Raw genomic sequence first — 21,498 nt, 5'->3', positions numbered from 1 at the left:
AAACGGGCCATAAGGTAACAATCGAGTTGGGTTATATACTTATACTATAAATAATATTAAGACTATCCCTTTAAGACTACTGATACTATTATTCGTTCCTCTGAATTATTAGCCCCCCTGTTTATTTCCCCCCCAGTTTCTGTTTAATGGAGAGAAGATTTTTTTCAACACATTTCTTAACAAAATAGTTTTATTTACTCGTCTATAATAATTAATTTATTTTATCTTTGCAATGACGACAGTATATAATATTGTACTAGATATTTTTCAAGACACTTCTATACAGCTTAAAGTGACATTTAAAGGCTTAACTAGGTTAACTAGGCAGGTTAGAGTAATTAAGCAAGTTATTGTATAATGATGGTTTGTTCTGTAGACTATCCAAAAAATATATAGCTTAAAGGGGCTAATAATTTTGACCTTAAAATGGCGTTAAAAAAATTCATAACTGCTATTCTTTCTTCTTCAGAAAAAACAAATAAATAAAAAATCTGACATACTGTGAACATTTCCTTGCTCTGTTAAACATAATTTATGAAGTATTTAAAAAAGAAAATAAAATCTAATAATTATAGTCATTAAAATAAAATAATAATTCTGACTTTTTTTTTAAATATCTGAAACATTAAAGTGTGATAAACATGCCAAAACAAAGAAAGAAAGAAAGAAAGAAATAGGGGGCAATGGTGGGCCAACACTTTTTCACACCACTATATAAATACGGTATATAATAGCATACTTCTACTGTTTTGCACATTAGCAATGTATCAGTTAATGAAAAAAGTTAAGTCAATAAAAAAGGCTAAATTCTTTTCTGGACCACACTGGGTTTTATGTGGCACCATGGTGCAGTGGTTAGCACAGTTGCCTTACAGCAAGAAGGTCGCTGGTATGGGACCAAGGCTGGGTCAGTTGGCATTTCTGTGTGGAGTTTGCATGTTCTCCCCATATATTTGCATGGGTTTCAGGTGCTCCAGTTTCCCACACAGTCCAAAGACATACACTATAGGTGAATTAAATAAACTAAAATTGCCCGCAGTGTATGAATATGTGTGTGAACGAGTGTGTATGGATGTTTCCCAGTGCTGGGTTGTGGCTGAAAAGGAATGCACTGCGCAAAACAGCCGGAATAGTCAGTGGTTTATTCCAATAAAGCGACCCCTGATTAATAAGGGACTAAGCCGTAAGAAAATTAAATGAATGTTGGGTTTTGTACAATATATTTAACTGTTTTTTTTTTTTGTTTTTTTTTAAAGTAGAGGGCCAAAAGTTAATAAAGCACATTTAATGGCATTCTCGAAAATATTGACCTTCATTGGAGAGGACTGAACGTTTCTCCATTAATGCGTTTGGCAGATGTTTTTAACCCATGTCACTTACATTGCATGCAATCCATTTGTGCGCTGGATGAGAACGGCATGAGCGCGTGACCTTGGTGATGCTCTTTGGCTGTTAAAGCAGGAGGCCTTACATGACACTTTAGTCCTAGTTGCCTTCATACTGCATCTATAGATTTTTCCGCTCCTTTTTAAGCATTCTCAGTTGAAAATTGTCTACTTAATAATTGCGCACCTCTTCTCAACCAACTGCACATTGTGAGATCTCATTCACCTTTATACCACAAACGGTAGAGGATGAGTTATGGTGAAGTGGGTAAAATCTTTAACCCTGTGGTTAAGCAATAAGAAGTGCTGATGCTACGCAAGCCCCTTCCCATCAGCAGCATGCAGGTGAATCATGTGGGTGACAGAGAGGTCAGGGATTGTGTGTGGAGGAGATGGAGGTGACTGTATCTCACACAAAGACAATTCTGCTTTCGCTGTAAAACAGGCATGTGCATTGGTCTCACAGCCAGCCAAACTTCCTAAATCCTCTTCTGTGGAGAAGTGCCAAACCACAGAAAACAGACTGATGGAAGCCAAGAAGAGAGAGAGAGAGTGAGAGAGAGATGCAGACAGGTGAGGAATGGAGAGACTAAGACTGTGTGTGTACTGTACTGTACATGTGTTGTATTGCCTATAGCAAGTACATTTTACCGTTTGAGGACATTTTTTGGATCCCTATGAGAAAAATGGCTCATAAATCACAAAATAATTATTTTGAAAATCTCCTGTGGGGGGGCTTAGGGGTTTGCACAGTATAATAGTCATTATGGGAAGACCCCGTATACATAGCTGTTCACATGTGTTTATGTTTGTGTACTTGTTTATAAGGGTTATGAGCACACAAAATTGTACAATGACATATGTTTGACCTAGTTGTACTCATTACCAACCCAGGCTCATTCTGAAAATGTTTCTCTATATATATTTCTGGAGAGAACCAAATTCGTCCCAGGAGCTATGTTTTTTTTTTTTTTTTTTTTTTTGCTGTTTTTGCGAATCCACCAGAGGCCGCTGTAAACGTTTTTTCAGATCTGTCATTTGTGCCGGTTGTTCTCACGTAAATCCACCAGAAGCCGCTGTCTACTGACTGTTTCACTGACTAACTGACTGCCTGACCGATCGACTGACTCACCCTCCTCCTAACCTAACCCAACCAATTGTGTTGATTGACCCATCATCCACCTCCCCTAAACCCAACCAACAATTTTCAAAAGCAATCCAGAAAAAGAAAAGCCCTAGTCTGATTTTTACAGTATTTTTTGATTTTACTACATTCTCACCCTGTTATTTAATTGTTATTTTTTGGATTCTGTTTTTGTTTTACCTGCTTTCTGGAACCGTTCTTCACCAGACTCGAACAATGTCATTGTGGTAAACTCCGCACTGCGTCTCAAGTCCGGCAACGTACATGGCCAGCTATAACCGGACAAACTGGTATAAGCAGGAAAGCCATCCATACGGAGGTAAGCGGTAAGCTACTAAGCATGAAAAGGAATGGCATCATATCGCCCCATAGCGTAGATTTTAGAAATGAAATGCAGCCATACGTACTTCTGGTTTCATAATTTGCAATCTCCAAAAACCATATATAGGGCTACGTTTTCAGAATTAACCTATGTTTTCCATTAAGCTGGTTTACAAGGACATTTATGATGTCCTCGTAATTCAAAATTCTTAAAAATCATATTTAACGGGTAATTTTGACATTCAACATTTCATTAATTTATTCACTCATTCATTCATTTTCCTTCAGTTTTGTCCCTTTATTTTTCAGGGGTCGCCACAGTGGAATGAACCACCAACTTATCCAGCATGTTTTACATAGCAGATGCTCTTCCTGCTGCAACTTAGTACTGGGAAACACCCACACATACTCAGACACACTCATATACTATGGCCATTTCAGTTTATTTTATTCACCTATAGCACATGTCTTTGTACTGTGGTGAAAACGGGAGCACCTAGAGGAAATCCACGCAAACACGGGGCAAACATTCAAACTCCAAACAGAAATGCCAACTGACCCAGCTGGGACTCGAACCAGCGACCATCTAGCTGTAAAGTGACTGTGCTAACCACTGAACCACTGTGTTCCCCAATATTCAAAATTTGTCACAATTCCTGTGAGGGTTTGGTTTAATGGTAGGAGTAGGGTTAGGTCATATAATAAGTGCTTTTTACAGTATATGTCTCATACATAACAGTCCTCATAAACCATACATAAAAGTTTCTCTCTCTTTCTCTCTGTTTGTGTGTGTGTGTGTGTGTGTGTGTGTGTGTGTGTGTGTGTGTGTGTGTGTGTGTGTGTGTGTGTGTGTGTGTGTGTGTGTGTGTGAGGACGCTCTTAATTGCATTTTTCTAAGATCACACTTTTAAAGCTCAGATGGCTTAATGGAATTCTCAGTTCTCCAATATCATCCTATTTTATTTATTAACTTTTGTTAAAGGGTACCTATTTTACCCCTTTTCAAGATTTAAGATGAGTCTTTTGTGTCTCCAGTTTGTGTTTGTAAAGTTTCTTTTTAAAACACCCATCAGATTATTTATTAAAGCTTTCAGACATTGGATTTTCTGCTCTGAACACATTGTAGCTGTTTTGTTACCTGTGCCTTTAATGCTAGTTCTCCGCCCACTGGTCCCATGTGCCTGTCAGAGTGTTACTCAATCTCTGCCTCGGCTTTGTCAAATAAACAGCACAGTGACAGACATGAAGGAAGCAGATCGTAACATTTGTGAGAAATACTACAGTAAGAACTTTCCCAATGATTATTTGATGTATTTGTTGTGGAGTTAATCCAAGCCTTTCTGCAACACACAGTGTTGTTACAAAGATCATGCACACAGCAGACAAACACAGCGTGCATCTCTAACTTTGCACTGTTTTTACATGGAAATTGTGACAGGATACATGTTAATATACACTTTTGTATGGAAATCTGTTTTGATAATGTACAAAATTAACCTGATGTAACATCCTCAATCTGGGATTGAAGCATCTTCGTTTATAATTGTACTGACAAGCGGCTATGGTGATAAAGACGGTAAATTCACTGTAATTCATTACAAACATGCACTGTTTTAAACTTCTTGATTACATTTGATGATGACTGATGATCACAGAGAGCTGAACAGATCTTTTAATCCCTGTTGCTTTGCGCAAGTTGTGTCTTGTTGATATGATTATACGTGTTACTACAGAGACATGTTAATGCATGGCTGTCTATCAATTCAGTGGGTGGGAAAATTACACTCCCTCACATTTGTTGGCTTTCATCGTCGGCCTGAAAATGGGAGGGATTTGGACCCTATATTAACATCAGGAAATAAAAAAGAGACTTATTGTGTTTCTATCACCCCAATATGCCAGTGGACAAAAAATACCAACACACAGTTCTGTCCAAACAGCTCCCAAAAGATGATTTTCATCATAGTTGCCCTTTAAAGAGGGCTGGTTGGACATGTTTGCAACTATACTAATAGGCTCTTTAAAAACATTATCTGTCAGTCAGACAACAGAAGGTTTTTTAAGCTTGTTGATTTTTTGCCTGGATCTGACAAACATACGATTGCTTAAATGCTGTATTCAACATTTAACAATCATAAAATATACATTAGATTTTTTTTTTGTTACTTTTATTTTTTTAACTTTATTCATAATGACTGTAGCTAGACCTAAACTGAGAAGATTGAGGGTTCCTGGGTTGATTAAAAGATCATATGCATGGTGATTCTAGGGCCAGTAAAGTTAAAAACTGCTGTTGGGTGGATTTTAAGTATTTGATGAGGAATAAGCTTTACATTTACGTCGTTTTCTACTAGAACTGACCTGTAAATAACAAAGCAAGAAGGACTAACACCCAAAAGGCTGTAAAAGTCTTCGATTTTCTGGACATTTGAATGTGTGAGTGAATGGCTTATTAGAGAACATTAAAAGTCGAGAGGAAGGGACAGAATATGAAATAGCTGTATAAAATAATAGCTAATGTGTAAGTCCTCTTCCACCGGCTGAAACACATGTTGATTACTCAGAACAGAGGGCAGCCGCACGCAGAGTTCAATTAGTCAACCAATTAGCGCTGGTCCGAGCGCGGCGGGAGCGCGCCTCTGTGTGACCGACAGGTCTCTCCGAGCAGCCGTTACAGACCGAGAGTCCGTAGCAAGCTTGATTTCTGGGGCTCCGGTGGGCAGTCAGGATGTTATTATCGAGGTCTGGAGTGAGCGGCTTAAAGTGGCGACCGTGGTTTAGATTCGAGACGCACGCAGCGCAGTGGTTCGGCGCGCGCGAGATCAACGCCATTTATAACATGCGACAAATCTGCGCACGCAGGTGTGGGTCCGCGGCTGGGTGAGCTCCAAGAACAAAAGCAAAAGGTGCATTTAAATTTGATCCACGTCATCTGCTACCATTTAAAATAGATTAGCCATGATCTATATAGACCCAAATCATATAGTTGTGTTATTTCTGTAGGCGAATAAAATTGCTTGGGTGTCCAGGTCACACTATAGGTTATTCATACGCTTTTAAGGTGTCATTTATAAAACATTTTTCCAACTTTTTGTGGAATGTAAAAACTGCTTTGATGTTAAAGATTCTTCATGGACTCATATGTCCATAAACACCAAAATAATTAGAAAAAAATCTGCTCTACTGGTCAGTAATTTGAGATGATGACCAATCAAATCACGGAAGGCGGGGCTTTACTGTTCACAGAAGCAGAGCGCGAAATCAAGAGTGACACTTCAGTTTTTAGCGCAAAACAGTGTAAGGTAAGATGCAAATGTTTAATATTTGACAACAGAATTTAAAACTATGAAGTTGTAGTCTACTTTATCATATAAACTACTTATTGTTTTACTTGAATTTGTCAGTTTTTTTATGTTAAAGATAACCTTTTGTGACTTGAAACAACCTAGCGAGACAAAAAAACTTTGCCGCTTTATGTTTTCAACACATTTTCAGTCTAATTCATTAATTATGACGAATATTGGTTAAAATCTTTTTATCTACTTTTCTTCTTTTTCTTTATTGAATTTATTACATGAAAGATAAATAATTTAATCCTTTAAACGAAGATAAAATATTACACCATAACCAAAAAAGAAAACCAAATACTGTAACTTGAAGACATATGGCTCCATGGATCCTTTTCACAGGATTGTTATGATGCGTTTTTACAATTATTTGTAGGTTTTGTACATTTATATGCATTTATTATATTATATTTACATCAATTACTATAAAATATTAATTACCGATAATGAAAGGTGTTTTTTAAAGCAGAAGTGGGGCAGTACAGTAAACCTGATGTTGTTCTCTCTTCTGGCTGCCATTATCAGTCTCACACAATTTACTTCCATTTTCTGAAAGTCTCAACAACACTATCGTTATGTTTTTCTTTTATCCTTTCAGCAGATAGGATTGTAAAAAAAGTCAGAAGTCAGAATTATTAGCTACCCTTAGATTTTTTTTTCTTCTTTTTAAAAATATTTCCCAAATGATGTTTAAAAGAGCAAGGAAATTTTCACAATATGTATGTATGATAATAATTTTTTTCTGGAGAAAGTTTTTTTGTTTTATTTCGGCTAGAATAAAAGCAGTTTTTAATTTAAAGAAATATATATATAATATATATAAAGAATATATATATATATATATATATATATATATATATATATATATATATATATATATATATATATATATATATATATATATATATATATATATATATTAAGGTCAAAATTATTAGCCCCATTGAGCCATTTTTTTCTCGATAAGCCCAAATAGCAAAGAGAAATAAAAAATGCATGTAAAAACACCTTGGGCCTTAAGAAGTTGAGGTCAAAATTATTAGCTCCTTTAAGCTATATTTGTTTTTGATAGTCTACAGAACAAACCATCATTATACAATAACTTGCCTAATTACCCTAACCTTTCTAGTTACCCTAATTAACCAAGTTAAGTCTTTAAATGTCACTTTAAGCTGTATAGAAGTGTCTTAAAAATATCAAGTAAAATATTATTTACTGTCATCATGACAAAGATAAAATAAATCTGTTATTAGAAATTAGTTATTAAAACTATAACTATGTAACTGGGAATAGAACACAACCAGGAACTATGCTTAGCTACTGCTTTAGAGGTGTAGTTGCAACTTGCAAGCGTACAAGTTTGCGACGCAGTTTGCGAATGTTCATTGGAACGACGGATTTGGGAAACGTCAAATCAACAAATTTTGTTTGTAATGGCGGAACTTGCGACTTTAGTTGGTTAAAGGTGGTTTTCAGAAACGTGTTAGCCAACTAACAAGTTCCGTCGTCACAAATTTTGTCTATTAATTTTTTAAAGAAATGTTTACAGAATTCAAATGCTTACTTGCCTCTATTTCCCTTTATTTCTTGTATAACTACAAAAAAAACAGCAGAAAAACATGCCTGTGAAGTGAGTGTGCGCTCACAACTTTCAGAGTGCACTACTTTTCCTCCAACATGGCAGCCGACTCAATGGGAAAACAAAGGTCAGAACTTGTCACTCAGGAAATGTCACTCATTCCATCTCTCGCCACTTAGTGGCCTGTTTGGCAGGAGGGGGCTTGGCCTGCTTGCGGTCACCGGGGGCAACCGAATAATGAATCACCACGGCAGCGAGGCTCTGCTCTGCCTGAAAGCATGGAGGCAGCCGGAGCCGCACGACGGGACACTATTGTGCCTCTGCCTGCACTATAGGCAAACCAAGCAGGCAGGAGGTCTGGAAATAGTTACAGTCAAATAGAGGCATACTGATCAAGAATACAAGAGGTCTGCTATCCCCATGGGCTGGCAGAGGGTTTTCTTTTGCTTTGTCCGTTCCTCCCTCTCCCTCACGGCCCCCTGATCAGATAAAACATACTGTAACAGCACTTAGTCCTTGGCAAATTGCCGATTGTCCCAAATTTTAGAGATGTCAGTCACCATAGAGATGCAAAGCAAGTTATATCGAGGTGAGTGACTGATATTTTATAGATAATGTACGTAAAATAAACCCTGACAGATTGATCAGGACATGATGCAAAGTGGATGTTTATTATCTCACTTACAGGACCAACTTGGACCAAATAAATAAAATCATTAAACACAAAATTATGATTTGAGTTAAAGTTGTTATAATTAGTTCATTGAACACAAAGAAAAGCTTATTTGAGATGCATGAACAAATGTAAAAAATATACAGTAATTTAGTTTAACATTGGCATGATATATATTTCAGTTTAAACTGAAGTACAGGATGGCCACAGCTATATTTGAACGAAACATCTGACCTATCAGAATCAAGGATTTCAGAGACGTATTTAATAGTGATAATTTAGGGATAATTTAATGAGGACATTTTAATGACGTGAACTGTTCATTACAGTGATTATTTTATTTTATCAACTATGGTATGACCCCAAAATGTTTAGGGCTGAGGCTGAACATAAGTTCAGTCATTCATTCATTTTCTATTCGGCTTAGTCGCTTTTTAATCTGGGGTCGCCACAGCGGAATGAACTGCAACTTGTCCAGCATATGTTTTACACAGCGGATGCCCTTTCAGCTACAACCCATTACTGGGAAACACCCATACAGTCTCATTCACACACATACACTAAGGACAGTTGTAGTTACCCAATTCACCTTTACTGCATGTCTTTGGACTTGTGGGGGAAGCCAGAGAACCCAGAGGAAACCCACAGGAGCGCAGGGAGATCATGCAAACCCCACACAGAAATGCCAACAGACCCAGCCGAAGCTTGAACCGGCAACCTTCTTGCTGTAAGGCAATCATGCTACATACTGCGCCTCTGTGTACCCCTGAACAAAAGCAAAGAAAATAAATAAATAGTTAGCAGGTTATGATTTGAATGACCATAAGTTTCTTTTATTGTGAGGGGGAAAAGTTTTATTTACAGAAAACAAAGAATAGGAGCGCAAACAAAATAGCTTCAGGGCTGATCCAAGACAAAATAAGAGACAAAACATTAACTAACTCCACACCGAAGATTCAAAAGAAATACAGAAAATAAATTACAAATACTTTCTTTACTCCCAAATAGGGACATATAATATTGATTTAAAAAGAAACCATTGGAAATCTTGCCTGTTTATTTTGTGGCAGCAACTTGTGCAATTTGAAGCTATAAATAAAACCAAAAATCCAGCAATGGTCATGTTTAGGTGACTTCTAAATGTTTTGTTTTTCCCGCTATAGAGATTCAAGAGTTCACACTTAGCTGATGATTAAATATTTATTTAATTATCTCATTAAAAATAAAACTTCTGAATAAATGACAAGCAGATTAGATAAAAAAGTAACAAGCAAGACAAGCATTTGTCTTTTTACAAGCATTTAAGGTAAACCATGCAGTTGTAACACACAACATACTGTAAATAACAACAGTGAAACAATATATTAAGAGAGGAAATATTTTTAAAATCTTAGATGTTGTTTACATTCTTACAAATAACTTTTTTTAGTGGCATTGATGGTTCAACAAAGAACCTTTCATTCTTTTAAGTCCCCAAGAAAATAAAACTAACCATATGCTAGTTTTGTGGTGATCAATTCAACTGCGTGTGTGTGTCATTAAGAAAACACAAAAATTGTTTGCCTTACTAATCTTTAATTAAAATCTGAAAATGCACTTCCTGTTATTTATTTATTTATTTATTTTTTTGTTTTTTTGGGGACTAAATTGTCTGATCATGTCTGTCTGAGGTAATGGGTGTGGCTAACATACTAAACCATGCCCCTCCCACAATCAGTTTTGACAGCAAACAGAAATGGCTTTGAAGAGGAGGTGTCTGTTAGGTTGCAATAACTCTTCTAAAACCTCTTTCTCGATCTTTCTGAATGAAATGCCTTCTTTACTACGCCCAATCAGCTCACAGTAAAAAACAAGCCATGCCCACTGTTTTCTCATTTTCTCTAGGAACTGCGTCACAATACGAAAACAAAAAACATTGCAGCTTGCGGTTTGTGGGGATTGGGAACATCTTTTTCACCCCACAGAATGTTCTTAAGATATTCTTCTTATACATTATAAAAAAATCAGGGTTCCACACATTTCCTTCATGTTGTCCCAACACAAATTAAACTAACTTAATCGTTTTTTCCCCCAAATTAAGCAGACTGAACATAAAACAATTTAAACAAACACAAAACAAATTGTTGCCCCCAAAAACTTAGAAATTGTGTTGTTTTAACCCATTTTAATTAAGTAGTTTCAACAAGCAGCATTTGTTCGAGTGTACACTGTAAGCAACATGAAGGAATTACGTTTATTTTATTTTATTTTTTTTACAAATATAAGTAGATTGAATGTAAAAAAAATTAAGTTGACCCAAAAACACCTCAAGAATTGTGTAGGTGCACTAGCTCAGTGGTTAGTACACCATCATATAGTGCAGAAACGCTGAGGGCATCCTGAGTTTGAATCTCGGCTCATGGACCTTTCTCGATTCTACCCACCTCTCTCTCCACTTTACTTCATGTCAACTGTCCTGTCAAATAAAGCCAAAAAGAAATCTTAAAATATAAATAAATAAAATCCCTCTAGAATTGTGTTGTTTAAGCTTATTTTTAAAAGGTCATTTAAACAAACAGCAATCAGTGTAGTCAATTCAGCTTAAAAACTGGGTCTTTGAAGGATTCTTCATAAAAGCTTTTTCTATAGCATCAGTGTGGAAACACATTTGGTTTTTACTTTCACAATTTCTTAAGAGTCTATTTTGCCAAACAATTACAGTATATCACACAGCCTTTAATAAACTATCATCAAGACAAGCGCTTCAATAATATTATTACATTGTAAAAAAATTCTGGTTGCCTTAAATTTTTAAGCTGAATCAAATTAACCTTATGAGTCTTTTGAATTTATATTATGTTAAGTTATGTTCTATTTTGCTCTTCTATTTTTCATTATTTTAGAAACTATTTTAACACATTTTTTTATCTGTTTTTTTATTTCCTTTTTATTTTCTTATACTTGTCTCTTTTATTCATGTTTATATAAAGCACTTTGAATTGCCACTGTGAATGAAATGTGCTACATAAATAAATTTGCCTTCGCCTTGCCTAAATTGACTTAAAACAGCATGCATAACTTATAAAATTATGGTAAAACATGATTCACTTAGATTAATAAGTTACAATGACTTACAAACAGTGTAGATTTGTAATACTGAAGAGTATTTATTCTGGTATAACATTTGAGAAAACAGTAAGTCTGTGGTGATCGGGATAGAGCTAGCTTGTGCCAGCTCACTGCTCTTTTTTTTGCCCCAGGTGAGGGCAGACTGATCAGATGATTATTTCTGAAGGGGTAAACAGTGTCTGAAATAGAGCCGCAGCAATTACCTGAGTTTCAGGTAATCAAGGCAGAGCTGAATAAAGGGCGCAGTCTGCGGTCCTCCACCTCGCCTCAGACTCTATTACCTGTCCTCTTTCAGACAGCATAATAAGAGCAGAGTAACCCTAACCAGACCCTCAGCAGGAAAATCTGGTTGTCTGTCAAGTTCATTGTGTCAAGCAGCACAGATATGGTTCCACTAGTCTGAAACAAGACTCCCGGTTTGGGGTTTAAAGAATCAAAGAGCTTCCAGATTGAGACTTGACCCCAGATCTGTGATAAACTGACTTGTATGTATGTGTGTGTGTGTGTGTGTGTGTGTGTGTGTGAGACCTGGACATCATTTTAATGCTGCAAATCCCTTTATGTGTTTGTGTACGAGGGATAGAAAGTGTCGTTTTGGAGTCAGTTTACATTATTATACATATTTCATAAGCATTATGGTCTATTTTTAACCATCAATTGCTTTTTATAGATTGTATTTTACAATCACAATATATGTAATATACACTCACCGGCCACTTTATTAGGTACACCTTACTAGTGCCGGGTTGGATCCACTTTTGCCTTCAGAACTGCCTTAATCCTTCATAGCATAGCTTCAACAAGGTGCTGGAAATATTCCTCAGAGATTTTGGTCCATATTGACATGATAGCATCACGCAGATGGGGGAGATTTGTCGGCTGCAATGAATCTTCCATTCCGTCACATCCCAAAAGTGCTTTATTGGATTGAGGTCTGGTGACTGTGGATGTCATTTGTGTACAGTGAACTCATTGTCATGTTTAAGATACCAGTCTAAAAAAATTCCCACCATATGACATGCAGTGTTATCCTGTTGGAAGTAGCCATCAAAAGCTGGGTACATGGTGGTCATAAAGGGATGGACATGGTCGGCAACAATACTCAGGTAGGCTGTGGTGTTGACACGATGCTCAATTGGTACTAATGAGCCAAAAGTGTGTCAAGAAAATATCCCCCACACCATTACACCACCACCAGCCTGAACCGCTGATACAAGGCAGGATGAATTCATGCTTTCATGGTGTTGATGCCAAATTCTGACCCTACCATCCACATGTCGCAGCAGAAATTGAGACTCATCAGATCAGGCAACGTTTTTCTTAATCTTCTATTGTCCAATTTTGGTGAGCCTGTGCCAATTGGGGCCTCAGTTTCCTGTTCTTAACTGACTAGAGTGGCAGTCGGTGTGGTCTTCTACTGCTGTAGGCCGTCCACCTCAAGCTTGGACGTGTTGTGCGTTCAGAGATGCTCTTCTGCAGACTTTGGTTGTAATGAGTGGTTATTTGAGTTACTGATGCCTTTTTATCAGCTCGAACCAGTCTGGTAATTCACCTCTATCCTCTGGCATCAACATTGTCTGTAAACCCTAGAGATGGTTGTGCGTGAAAAATCCAGTATATCAGCAGTTTCTGAAATACTCAGACCAGCCCGTGAGGCACCAACAACCATGCCATGTTCAAAGTCACTTTAATCACCTTTCTTCCCCATTCTGGCTGATTAGAAACTTGGGTTAACAAGCAGTTGGACAGGTGTACCTAATAAAGTGGCCTGTGAGTGTATATTTAACATACATTTAAAAGGATAGTTCATCCAAAGACAAATTATGTCATGACCCTCCACTTGACCCAAACCTGTTCGAGTTTCTATTGTTATTGAAAACAAGATACGATATTTTTGAAGAATGCTGTAAACCAGTATCCATTAACATGCGTTATTCTCTGCTGGTTGCTAACATTTCATCTTTTGTTTGTTGGCAGAAATAAGAAACTCATAAAGGCTTGGAGTAAATGGAGAGAATATTATTTTTTGGTGGCGATACAGTAGTACAGACTGTATATTCACATTAATACTGCAGTTATTTTGCTATTCTGATGCCCTCCTCAACGTTGGACAAGTTGAAGATTCATTCATTCATTCATTTTCTTTTCAGCTTAGTCCCTTAATAATCAGGGGTTGCCACAGCGGAATGAACCACCAACTTATCCAGCATATATATTATATCAAACGGATGCCCTTCCAGCTTCAACCCATCACTGCAAACCCATACACTCATTCACACACATATGCTATGGACAATTTAGCTTACCCAATTCACCTATACCACATGTCTTTGGACTTGAGGGGGAAACTGGAGCACCCGGAGCAAACCGATGCAAACTCAGGGAGAACATGCAAACTCCATACAGAAATGACAACTGACTCAGCTGAAGCTTGAACAAGTGACCTACTTGCTATGAGGCAACAGCGCTACCCACTGCACCACCGCGCTGCCCCCAAGTTGAAGATTATTAATTGCTATTTATTGCTATTCATGAACACAGTCTTCCAATTTAGTTTCCTCCTTTTGTTTCCTGTCTTTCTTCAACACATACACTTTTAGAAATAAAGGCGAGCTGTCACAAGTGTGGTAACTTTTCAAAAGGTACATGTTTGTACTTAAAGGGTCCATAGTGGTACCTCAAAAGTATATATTAGTAAATATTAGGAACACTTTTGTACTAATATGTTCCCTTGAGGCATTAATGTGGACCTTTTAGGTATAAATTTGTACCTTTTTAAAAGATTTTAAAAAGGAGGCGTTGCACCTAACCCCAACACTAAACCCAACCGTCATTGAGGCATGAGCAAGTCGTAATAAATTGTACGAATTAGATCCTACGAATTCATACAAATAAGCCACTAAATCAAAAAGTTACAAATTGCAGTGAGATTGTGTTATTTCTGAGTGTAGGAAAATTGGAAATCCTTCCTCATTTGCTCTGTTTTTTAAATCCCCTCCAAAACCATTTTAGCAAACAAAAAAAGTTGTACAGTAACTTAGACGTCCATGTACGTTTTGATTTATTTTGTTTAAAATGTATTTTAGAGGGATTTACAGCTTTATTTTAAGAGTTAATTAATTAAAGTGTTCATCAAACATTGTGTGACAGGAACTAGCATCAAAAAAATTAATTAGTTACTTTAAAAGTGTATAAGTTAAAGGGCACCTAGGTTACCCCTTTTTTCAGATTTAATATAAGTCTTTTGCGTCTCTAGAATGTGTATACAAAGTTTCAGATCAAAATACCCATCAGATTTTTCATTATACCTTTTACAAGATGCTGTTTTATACTGATTTCCAGCAGAGGGTGGTTTTGTCGAACTGCGCCTTTAAGCCGAGTTCTGCCCGCCTACTGTTTCTATATGCCTTCCCACATGCTTTAATCTCCTCCCTCAGCTGCGTCAGACAACAGACAAGACTTAAAGGAAGAAGGTCTCACGTAGCGTTTGTGAAATACTACAGTAAGAACTAACCTTTACTAATCAGTATTGTGAAGTTGCATTAATGAGTCACACACAATATCGTTACAAAGTGCACACACACACACACACACACAGATACACACGCAGGCAGGCAGGCAGACAGACAGACAGAGCGCGCTTAGCTTAGTTAAGGCTAACCTCAAGTACTGTGTGGATATTTGTTATGCTAATGTACAAAATAAACCTGATTTAACTTCCACAAACCGGGATTGAAGCGTCTTCTTTTATAATTGTTCTGACACGTGGCTGTGCTGATGAAGTAAAGCTGAAGTAAAACGCTGTAATTAATTACACACATACTCTGCTTTAAAACACTTTAAACATGTGAAACTTACTCTTAATCACATTTGATGATGCTTGCTGATCCTAGCGAACAGAACAGACCTTTTATTTCCGGTTGCTTTGCGTATGTCTGCCTGGTCTTGTTGACATATACACGCGACTACCGGAACATGTTAATGCGCGCAGCTGTCAATCAATTCGGTGGGTGGGGGTATCGCACACCTACGTAATGGTGCGATCGATTTGAAAACAGCTCCAATTGGCCGACCCTTTTTTTGTAGTTAAATTGAAAAAAAAGGACTGGGTGTGTTCATATCACCCCAGTATGATGGTCTATACACTATACCAACACACAGATCTGTCCAAACAGCTTGAAAAGTAGATTTTTTACCATAGATGCCCTTTAAAAGCCAAGCTTAAGACCCACTTGTTAAAAATGGCTTGCTTTTGCAATGTGTTTTGACATTTCTTGTATTGTTTTTGCATTGTTTGCTTTCTAGTTGTGTTGTATACTTTGTTTTTACTGGTGTAAAGCACTTTGGTCAAGCTTTGTTGTAGTAAGGTGTATAAATAGAGGTCGATCGATGGATGGATGGATGGATGGATGGATGGATGGATGGATGAATTGATTGATGGATGGAGGATGGATTGATTGATAAATTGATAATTTGATTGATTGATTGATTGATTGATTGATTGATTGATTGATTGATTGATTGATTGATTGATTGATTGATTGGTAAGCATTCTGCCCTAAAAGCAACAAGTCGACCACTAAATCCATAGTAACTTAAAACTGTTGACAACTTAGTTTTCATAATTACAGTTAACTTTTACTCTCTTATTTAAGCCAACTAATCATTTTTACGGAGTAGATCTAATAGCATGTGTCCTTAAAATACATGAGATTCATCACAAATTTCTATATTCATTGAATCAGGGACAGCTCACTGAAAAAAAAATGCTGGTTGCCCTCAGACTATCCAAGAGAGAATTACAGAATATTTTAGTGGAAACCAATAAAACCTCCTCCATCTGTTAGCTTTAAACATTAAGCCACAGATTAGATATATTTCACTATGCACAGTACGATAGACAATGTGTCTCAGGGGAGAGAATCTCAAAAACATGCATGCGGTCAACTAAATCCAAGCTGAGAATGTGCAAATACTGCAGAGCCCCATGACAGGTTTAATGTACACAACTGAACGTCATGCCCATTGGCCACAGTGGGGTATATGTGGCACCCTAAACTCAACTTAATCAAGAAAACACCAAATGGCAAGACACAAGAGGAAGACTTTGACTTCATCTCATGATTAAGTGGTTATTATGTGCTAATGAACTGCCCCACAGGGCAACAGAATGTTCTGGCTGTTTTTCTGTACCCTCACCCACTGGCACTTCATGGGAAGCATCACTGATTTACACAGTAGGCATCATAAATTGGGCTAATTTACAGCCTTTTATTTTTTGGCAGCTCTGACCAACCAAGTCCAAGAGCCAGAGGAGAGGTGAGGTTTTACTCACCAGCCAACTGCAAATTGCAGTCAATTGCAAATGGTGTAAGGGGGATCGAGAGAGAGAGAGAGAGAGAGAGAGGACTTCTCACACACAACAAAAATCATTGGTTTACAGAAAATCTACAAATACTTCTTACTATATAAATATATAATTTTTTACGGAACCATTGATGCCACAACATTTTTTGACAGTGTTTAAGTCATGGTGTAAGGAACAGCAGGTCTAAGGCTTTATTGAGGATTGTGAATTCTGTTGATTTTATTAATTTTGCATCCCAAATACTCTAAAAGTAAAAGCTAAAGTACACTCAAAAATGAATCACGATGAAGTTTGTCATTACCTGTTTGTAACCTTTTGATTTTATTTATTTTGTCAGTTTTTCAAAATATATGTCGTCAGATTGCTTGCAATTCATCTAAATCTTTTAAAATCGGACACTATTAGATTTAACCCACTTGTGCCCAAATTTTTAAAAATGGTTTCATGCATGTAGTCTTGTTAATAGCGTCCTATATATGAACATGTTTTGCAATTATTTTCTCCAGGTTTTTGATTTTTATTTTATTTTTTATCAAGAAATATGTATTTGAATATGTGGCAACTATGTTAACTTTGAATAGGAGGAGAACATCTAGCATTCTAACTCAAAACAACTGCTTTTAACAGATCATTTCATATAGCTACATAAAGTATTTTTCAGTGAATCTTGTAGACATCTGACAGAAATAGTTAAACAGGTTAGTAATACGTGAAGCTGCTGATTCTGTTTGTGGAATTGTTTAATGATCCCGATGAGCTGAGATTTTGACAGATTTGAGTTCTCAGTTGAGTTCCAAAGGCCATGTCCACATGTGCACAGGTATTTTTGTAAACTAAAAAGTTTTTGTCAATTTTCTAATAAAACACAGACCCTAGCGCTTTTAAAATCTTCACCCTAAGTTTTCAAAAGTTTGGGTTTCAGTGACCTGATTTTTTGTGTTGAAAAAAAGCTGCAATTTAGACAATACACATGTTTGAGTGGACAGCAGGTTGTGACTAAATTCAGTTGTAGTTTTGTGATTTTCTTCAGTGATTCAGCTTTTTAACAGCAGGAGTTCATTATTTTCTGTTCAATCAGCACTTTAATTCTGCTCCTTTGATATTTTAGGTGTTATTTGCCAGTGGTAGAAGTTAATTTTACAGTGCTGTGTATCAAATCGTGTATCAAAAAAAGAGTATTTTAATGAAAATCTATCAGTAAAGAGTTAAGTTATATTTAGATGGGGTGATATGGAAGCAAAAAACATTAAACAAACCCAATAATCTTGACTTATTAACTTAAAATTGCTTGCTGGGAAGCCACATCTTCAGCATGTTGTGTTTCAGCACCTGGACAGCTCCACGCGCACACACAGTGACGACTGTTCGCTATATGGCACTCTAAAGTTTCTTTTCGTTCCCATCTCTTTCTCTCTTAACATTGACGTATAACATTACCGTTTACACATATCTGCTTGTTTAAGGACAACTGTTTCACTTGCTTGAAACGTGTTAGGCTTCAACTCGCGAATGCAAAACAGCGCTTAGCTGGGTAACTACAGAGATGCAGCTGCGCACGGAAAGCTGTGAAATCCGAAGAACAATTGAGAGCTCTGTTCGCCATCTTCTCGCCTTCTCCGGCCTATTTGCATAGTCCGTTCTGGGTGACTGGCTGCCATAGACCGTCCGGGAGATCCCCTTTGTCCGTTAATCAGCAAGTGACAGCGGGGTGACAACTCTCAGGTGACGGATCTCCCTTTGAGGAAGAAGAGCCGTCGAGAGATACCAGTGATAGTGATCGCTGAGGAGCTCCTCTTTTGGGTTGAATGGACACTTATGTAATTCTGAGACGTTTTGAAATCAGTCTGTATTTAACTGCAACATAATTGTGAACAAAAGTATTTTTAAGGATGGTTGTAGCTAATAAGACTGCTGTCAGCTCTTGAAATGTAGGTGTCATTTCGGCTCTTTTGTTAGGTAATAAAACATCAATATTTTAAAATTATGGTTAGGCTATATAAAAGAAGTCACAAGTTCAAAGAAATATTAATATTTGCAAACTAATTCAAAGTATACCTTTGAGACATCAATATCCAAAAGTTGTCAAAGTGTAGCCGTTTTCATCAAAAGTCCAAATATGTGACATTCACACAGTCTTAAAAATATACAGAGGTGTGTTTGTCCTATAATTTCGTTTTTGTTTGAATGTTATTTGTTCTATCACGATATCAAAATGGTTTCCGGACTTTAGGTATGCCACAATGCATGACGCACGCAGTTTGCTTTTAATGAGACTTTATAGTCAAATAGAAAACAACTTTTAAAAATCTAAAAATATTTTTCAGCGAATTGTAATTAGTGCAATCAAGTTGGCTACTAAATTTCAATCGATGTTGAACTAAATACCAAAGTGAACCAAAGTAAATGTGCTACAAGAACTGATAAATCTCCAATATTCTATACGTTAGACAAACAATAGTTTAAACCCATTTCTGGTGATAAATATTTTACAAAAAAAAAAAAAAAAGAAGTTTCTATTTCCAGTCTGTATAAAGTAGTAAATTCAGCGACTCAGCTCAGATTGTGATTGGGCGAGTGAGTCAGTTTAGGGTGTTCACAACTTTCCGCCACATCCGCACATGTTCCGACCAGGAACTTACCCTCTCGTGCACCTGCATTGCCTCTCATTGCCTTCAGGAATTCGCTGATGCTTGTAATCAGCTTTGTAAGGCCAATGAGTGCACGGATGAGCGACACTTCCCAACGGCACAGTGAGTCGCGCAGGCCCGCTGAATGACAGTCAGCGTGGGGCGCCGATCCAAAGCCGCCACGCTGCCAAATTCCAGCAGAGTGTCTCACAATCACTGCGCCGCAGGCCCCGCACAGGCGGACACTGCTAACAGGGGAAAGTGAGAGAGTGTGTGTGCGGGGAAAGAGACGGTGAGAAAGAGATAACTCGCTAACTAACTACCAATGGATGGGATTTCGATGAGCAGAAGTTTAGCATATTTAATCTCTCTGTCTATTTCATGTGAGCATCTTTGCCTAACGTAAAACCTTATATTACACACAAAAGTGAAAATTCTGTCATTTACTCACCTTTGTTGCAAAGTTGTTTGACTTTCTTCCTTCTGTTGAATACCAAAGATATTTTGAAGAAATCTGGAAACATGCAACCACTGACTTCCATGGTAGCCTATTTGCTTTTTCTTATGGAAGTCAGTGGTTGCAGGTTTTTTAACTTTCTTTGAAAAAAATTTTGATAAAAAAATGTTCAACAGGTAAAAAAGAAACTTGAGAGTAAGTAAAGGGTCAGTAGGCTACATTTTTATTTGAGGCGAACCAACCCTTTAAGCCTTTAAAGTAGGCCTATATCTCTTTAAGTAGCTATTTAAAGGGATCCTTCTCATTACTTTCAATTTGTCTGAAACAAATCGACACAAATAAATTTGACATTTTGCACAAAAAAAACAAAAAACAAAAAAAACTTGCAAGGCCAATATTTACTGTTATTTATACAATTTCGGCCTATTTACAAAAGCTACTACGATTAAAAAAGTGTTCAACTGTATTATTTGTGCGTTTACAGGTCAATATTATGATTACTTTATGCGGACCAACTTTGTGTAACGTGTGATATAAATATAGGTCTATATGAATTTGAGACACCATATCAGATTACAAAGAACATTTGTTAGACAGAGAGTGTGTTAATATCTTCATCTTTCTATCAGGATCTTTCATCATTCATGTCAGGTTTAGTTCTGTTTCGGCAGTTTGAATTGCAGACACAAATATGTCTTGAAGACTGGTAAATGGCAGGTAAAATGTTGTTTTTGTAGTACCTCTCTCTCTCTCTCTTCTGATATTGATGGCTTTTTAGATTTTACAATGTTCTTTACAAATATTGTTCCTTTTTACTATATTTTTCTGTTCACTAAAAAGTTTCTAAGAGAACCCCTATTGGTTTTTCTATGGCAGCACGAAAAAAATCAATTGATAAAGAGTGAATTATTGCACAATGTCTTTTAGAAAGACATATGTTTGCAATAATCTGAAAAAGTGGGATTTGCAACCTTAACATCCTATTGTTAGACAAAAATAAAGATGCAGTGTCAAACTAGAGGAAAAAAAATATTTTTTCCTGGCCATTTAGCTACCTAAATGTAAAATAACTATAATTGAAAAAACTGTGAAAAAAAGAATACTGTGTGGAACATGTTAGCACAGGTTTTAAGTTTTATTCTGTAAACATTTACCCACGTCTGAAACGGCTGTACCGTCTCGTGCCTCTTGGAGGGTTTGTGGATTAGGAAAAAAGACCGCGAGATTGTTAAACATGTCAACGTGTAATTGCACGATAAGGCCCGCGCAAGGAATTTATTGGCCCAGTTGCTGTTTCTATTCCCCGCTAATCTGGCGCCGCACATTCGTCCTCTGCAATCTGTCTCCGTAATCTTCCGTAGCAGAACGGCAAACAGCTTTTTTTCTAAGGAGGCAAGAAAATATGCAGGGGTATGATAAACCCGATGCTAATTAGGAACATTTAGGACAGTGAAGAGCAAGGGATCGCCGCCTTTACATATGACAAAAC

General features: G+C 37.0%; 1 protein-coding gene across 19 annotated transcripts in view; it reads right to left on the bottom strand.

The window, feature by feature from the left end:
- The window catches only part of LOC147837491 (uncharacterized), a 238,757-nt gene that overhangs the window by 44,737 nt on the left and 172,522 nt on the right, over positions 1-21,498 (bottom strand). For 6 of the 19 annotated variants that reach the window (XR_015476959.1, XR_015476962.1, XM_087237718.1 and 3 more), the window contains one exon: positions 9,039-9,215. The exons of 6 other annotated variants lie outside the window; for them this stretch is intronic. Coding sequence is in view for 4 of the 13 variants with exons in the window: in XM_087237715.1 (XP_087093841.1) it covers positions 9,039-9,215 (177 nt within the window). In the remaining 9 variants the exon portion in view is untranslated. Of the gene's footprint in view, positions 1-4,144; positions 4,691-8,429; positions 9,216-9,263; positions 10,905-21,498 lie in introns of those variants that run through there. 7 more of the 19 variants (XR_015476957.1, XR_015476952.1, XR_015476953.1 and 4 more) reach the window with 3 other exon arrangements.

The sequence above is a fragment of the Danio rerio genome, chromosome 1 (assembly GCF_052040795.2).
Source record: "Danio rerio strain M-AB ecotype USA chromosome 1, GRCz13ab, whole genome shotgun sequence".
Classification (NCBI taxonomy): domain Eukaryota; kingdom Metazoa; phylum Chordata; class Actinopteri; order Cypriniformes; family Danionidae; genus Danio; species Danio rerio.
This window is presented reverse-complemented; position numbering and strand designations above follow the sequence as displayed.